This window comes from Elephantulus edwardii, unplaced genomic scaffold, assembly GCF_000299155.1.
Source record: "Elephantulus edwardii isolate Elephantulus edwardi_28Jun2011 unplaced genomic scaffold, EleEdw1.0 scaffold00431, whole genome shotgun sequence".
Classification (NCBI taxonomy): domain Eukaryota; kingdom Metazoa; phylum Chordata; class Mammalia; order Macroscelidea; family Macroscelididae; genus Elephantulus; species Elephantulus edwardii.
Genome location: NW_006400181.1, coordinates 1,057,000 through 1,062,457, shown reverse-complemented (window position 1 = coordinate 1,062,457; position 5,458 = coordinate 1,057,000). Strand labels below are relative to the sequence as shown.

The window sequence follows — 5,458 nt, the reverse complement described above, 5'->3', positions numbered from 1 at the left end:
CTCACCAGTGAAAATTCAGTGGGTCACGGCAGTTTGATTCACAAATTTTCATGGAGATGACATGGGACCTGATAGCATTTTGGGCCACTGTACATGGGCTCATCATGAGTTGCAGCTAATAACTTGACAGCAGGTAACAACAGTATTTCTAGAAAAAAGAATGGCTTTTTGGGGAGATCTTATGACAGTTTTAATTTAACCAAAACCTAGATATGGTCAGGAATTTCTGTAATATAACCAGGACAATGTATGGTAGGTTATAGGAAAATTCTGGGATCCCTATTGGTTCCATGGTTAAATCCTGAATATAGCTAGCTAATTGCAAAGTGAATGGTTTTAACTCTTCATTGATTCCATGGGAGAAAAATGTGATAGTCTGCTTCCATAGAGCTTAAAATCCCAAAGAAAGGATTTTTCTTTCACTTTTCAAAGAGAGGAGCAAACTGGGAGGGAGGGGGCGGGTGGGAAGGCTGGGCAGGGAGAAAAGTGCAGCTGTGAATGAATGGAAATCCAAAATCTCTGTAAATGTTCATTAAAATTATTAAAATAAAAAAATTTAAAAAGAGAAAAAAACCACAAACAAACAAACAAACAAAAAACCTTTGTGACAGTTCTTAACTGCTGTTAGAATTGATTCAATAACATTGGGTTTGTTTACCTTTTGTTGGGAATATTCCATCCCCTAAACTATGATGGCTAGCTAGTTGAGACAGTGCTCCTTGCCCTGCTACTTTCCCTTATATATAGCACCAGCAAATACTCCTTTATAAAATCTTTCACTAAACTTCACCAAGCTTTCTTATGCTAAGTCCTTTCTAGACTGCAGAGGTTTTAGTAGCCTTTAACCAAATGGATTTGACCATGTTCAGGGAATGAATGCAAGATACACAAACATACAAAATGTCTAAAGCAAAGGACAATGTAATTGAAGCCAGTTTTATATACTTATATATATATGTTTGGTTTTTTTTCAAAATTTTATTCTTTTTTTTTGTGTGTGTGTGTACCATCAAATCAGATCTGACAGATACAGGAGGAGATTGTTCCTCCTTCTCCAGCAGAGGATCTGGTGGATTTGAACCGTGCACCTCTGGGATTGCAGTCACCTTCTTGCCAATAGGCCACCAGAGCTCAGCACTATATATATATACACACACACACACACACATATATATATATACAGATATGTATGTATATATGTATTTTTTAAAAATAAATTTTCATTTTATACTGGTTTACTTACAAAGTACGTATACATTGTTTCTCTGTTTTTCACAGTGGATGTTTCTCATCATTTCCTTTGCCAACCCCTCTCTCTACCCATCAGATTGTGCGACCTTATGATTAACCCCCATCTCTTCCTACCCTCCCCACATTGGATCCCTGTACACATTTGTCCAGTTATCTTCATATTTCTACAATAATGGTCTTATACAGTCTTTGTTCTTATGGGACTTAGTTAGTTCACTTAGCATAATGCTCGCCAGTCCCTCCCAAGTTGGGTGGTAATTTTAAAAATCATTGATCTTGCATGTGGCATAGTATTCTATTGTGTGGATGTTCCATAATTTCAATCCATTCGATTGTAGTTGGACATTTGTACTATTTCCATGCTCTTGCGATGGTGAACAATGCTGCTATGAACATTGGTGTTACAAGTCTCCATCTGTGCCTCAGTTCTCATTTTCTTGGGGTATTTTCCAAAGCAGTGGAATAGTTGCATCATATGGAATTTCTGTGTTTTGTTTTGAGGAAATGCCAAACTGTTGAAGCAAATTATGAGACATGATGCTGCACAACGTGAGCACTTGATGAGAATAAATGCCAAAGACTGAAATGAGGCTGGACAAGGTTCCATCTGGATTATAGGTAATTTTTCTCAATGGTGCTTCAGTTTGTTTTTCCACTCATTTGTGTTACCATTTGTTACACAAATAGAAATTGTAACTCAGTACATGCAAAATCCAAGAAGAAAGATTTAATTCAAAGGGTATGAATTGTACATGCTAAGGTTTTGTGAAGTCTTACAGTAATTCAAAGTTTTCTGAAGTGCCACCATCTATGCAAGGGGGCATGCTACAAATTTCGAGATTTGTACTCAGTTTGAATTAGGAAACGTTCTATCTCAGTATAACGAAACAAATTCAGATTTGTAGTATTAGATTATTTCATTTAGGGAGCTAGATCTTTGGTGATTAGAAGTGCAAAAGATAAACTGCAAACATATGTTATATTTTGCAATTTATAGAATAAATTTGTATAATAATTTTGCAACAGATCGAGATTCAGACCAAGAAGAGCCTAGCAAAGGATATTAGTGTGGCGTAAGGAGATATTGCAGCAATGCATCCCTCTCCCTCCCTTGAACTGATGTTACAATAATTATGTTTCTCTCTTGGATTTATAGCTAAAACTGTGTCAACTTTCTCAGTGTTCTTGGGATCCATGGAGATACCACACAATATTACAGAATTTATCATGTTGGGCCTTTCACAGAATCCAGCGATACAGAGATTTCTGTTTATCGTTTTCTTGACCATCTATGTAGCAACGATTTGTGGTAACATTCTTATTGTAGTCACCATCACCTCTAGTTCCACCCTGACCTCCCCCATGTATTTCTTCCTGGCCAATCTGTCTTTCATTGATACTTGCTACTCTTCTTCTATGACCCCTAAACTCATCACAGACTCCTTGTATGAGGGAAGAGCCATCTCTTACGAAGGCTGCATGACTCAGCTCTTTGGAGCCCATTTCTTGGGAGGTGTTGAGATCATACTGCTCACAGTGATGGCCTATGACCGCTATGTGGCCATCTGCAAGCCTCTGCACTACTTGACCACCATGACCAAGCATCTCTGTGCCTTGCTTGTGGGGGTAGCCTGGCTGGGGGGCTTTCTGCATTCATTGATTCAGCTCCTCCTTGTCCTTCAGCTGCCTTTCTGTGGGTCCAATGTGATCAATCACTTTGTCTGTGACTTATACCCCTTGATAGAACTTGCCTGCACCAACACGTATGTCATCGGCCTGCTGGTGGTTGCCAACAGTGGTGTGATCTGCCTGTTGAACTTCCTGATGCTGGCTGCTTCCTACATTGTCATCCTGCGCTCCCTACGATGTCACAGTGCCGAGGGGAGGCGCAAAGCCCTCTCCACCTGTGGGGCCCACTTCACTGTTGTTGCCTTATTTTTTGTGCCCTGTGTATTTACTTACATGCGCCCATCCTCTACTCTATCTATAGACAAACACATGGCAGTGTTTTATGGGATTCTGACACCTATGTTGAATCCACTCATTTATACCCTAAGAAATGAAGAGGTAAAATCTGCTATGAGAAAGCTCTTTATATAATGTGAAATTGGAGACACTAATGAGTGGTAAAGGAGGAAATAAAAATGACTTTATTTCTCTAAATGGGGTAAATCAGGGCTTGCATATTGTTATTGTCTTTCCTCTTTTTCTATCTTATCCATTATTTTAGCTCCATGTAAAATATAGCTTACTAAGTCTTTGTATATGAATTGCATAATATAATTATTAAAAATGGTGTCTCTCTGGAGGCTAAAGTGCATCTGATACAGGCCATGGTCTTTGCAATCACTTGTTATGCATCAGAGAGTTGGACAATGACCAAGGAGGATAGAAGGAGAATTGATGCCTGAGCTGTGGTGCTGGGAGGAGTATTGAATGTCCCATGGACTGCTAGGAAAACAAACAGATTCGTCCTGGAAAGGGTTAAACCGGGTGGCTCCTTGGAGGCAAGGATTCTGAGACTTCATCTGACATACTTTGGACATGTTGTAAGGAGGGACAGGTCCTTGGAGAAGGACATCATGCTTGGGAGGGTGGAGGGACGGCGTAGGAGGGGAAGACCCTCTATGAGGTGGATTGATTCAGTGACTAGGGTAATCGGGATGGGTGTGTCAGAGGCAGTGCGATTGGCACAGGACAGAGCAGAGTTTAGGGCTGTTGTACATAGGGTTGCTATGAGTCACAAGTGACTTGATGGCACATAACAACAACAACCACATGGATTAGATATGGCTTAAATAACCACTATTTCTACTTTAGAAACGAGGAAATTTGGCCTCTTGATGTGATTCACTTTTTAAAAAAAATTTATTTTATTAATTTTAATGAACGTTTACAGAGACTTTTGATTTCCTTTCATTCATTGTTGCAGTTTGCTCCCTGTGTACCCCTCCCCCTGCCAGTTTACTCTTCTCTTTGAAAAATAAAAGAAAAAATCTTTCATTGGTATACAATCCCCACCCCTCCAAGTACACTCCACTGTGCACCCTTCATTCTGGACTCTTATCATAACCATAATACCCAATCATATATCGCTTTTAAACTGTTCTCTCCTTCACCTGTTTCAATGCAGTATGCATTTATCCAATTTTTCTCAGTCTCACCCCAACCCCGATGTCAGTGCCATTCTACAACAGTGGCACCATGCAGTATTTGTCCTTTTGTGATTCACTGTTTAATTAAGGTTGTCTATGGAGCTCTGGTGCCATAATTTGTGAGGAGTTGTGCTGCTAACCCAAAAGCCATGTCTCTTTGATGGTTTGAATTCCTTAGCGGCACCATGGGAAAATGACGAGCAGTCTCCATGGGAGAAGGAGAAGCAATTTATACATTTATAGCCTTTAAAACTCAATTGAAGTTTGGCCTTGAGTCACTTCTGACTCCACGCCAAGGGGAAAATACAAATATGAGCTTTGAAGCGTCTAGACCCCAAGTAAAAATAATTTATATTCTTAAGACCAAATTCCTAGATGGTAACCCATGTTCCCTTTCTCCTTTGGTCTATGTGATAAGCAATGTAACTGTGTAAATAGGAGACAAAAGACAACTCAAGATAAATAACTTCACCCTGAGACATATATTGAAGCCCCTGGACATCTAGACCTTGCTTCTAGTCCTTGTCATTCCCTTTCTGACATTATTCCTGAGTAGTTCCAAACAGTTAATGTGCTCAGTTGTTAACGGAAAGATTGTAGAAGACTCTACCTCACGGAACCCCAGGAGACTACCTACATCTGAAGAAGTACCATCAAGTTGACTGCGACTCATGATGAGCCTATAAACAACAGATCTGGACTTCGCCCTGTCCTTCACCATCCTCATGATCTCTGTCCTGTTCAAGCCCGTTGTGATAGTTACTGTGTCAATCCATCTCCTTGAGGGTCTTCCTCTCCTCCTTTATCTTTTACCTTTCCAGCATGATGTCGCTCTGCAAGGATTGGTTCCGCCTGAAAATGGACCCCAAAGTGGTAAATGATAAGAACCTTCACCATCTATGCCTCGAAGGAACGCATTGATTGGACTTCTTTCAAGACAGATTTATTTGTTCTTTTGGCAGCCCATGAGATATTCAATACTCTTCTCTAGCACCACAGTTCAGAGACATATATTCTTCTTCTGTCATCCTTATCCACTGTCCATCTTTTTT

General features: G+C 40.0%; 1 protein-coding gene across 1 annotated transcript; it reads left to right on the top strand.

Moving 5' to 3' along the window:
* The first annotated feature begins 2,430 nt into the window (after positions 1-2,430).
* LOC102845300 (olfactory receptor 4C3-like) lies at positions 2,431-3,351 on the top strand. Its single transcript, XM_006902626.1, has one exon. It carries the CDS (start codon positions 2,446-2,448, stop codon positions 3,349-3,351), a length of 906 nt encoding a protein of 301 aa, XP_006902688.1. The 5' UTR covers positions 2,431-2,445.
* Positions 3,352-5,458: the final 2,107 nt, after the last annotated feature.

Bases quoted from the DNA above. Each gene is read 5' to 3' on its own strand.
- LOC102845300 (XM_006902626.1), top strand. From the start codon at position 2,446: ATGGAGATACCACACAATATTACAGAATTTATCATGTTGGGCCTTTCA.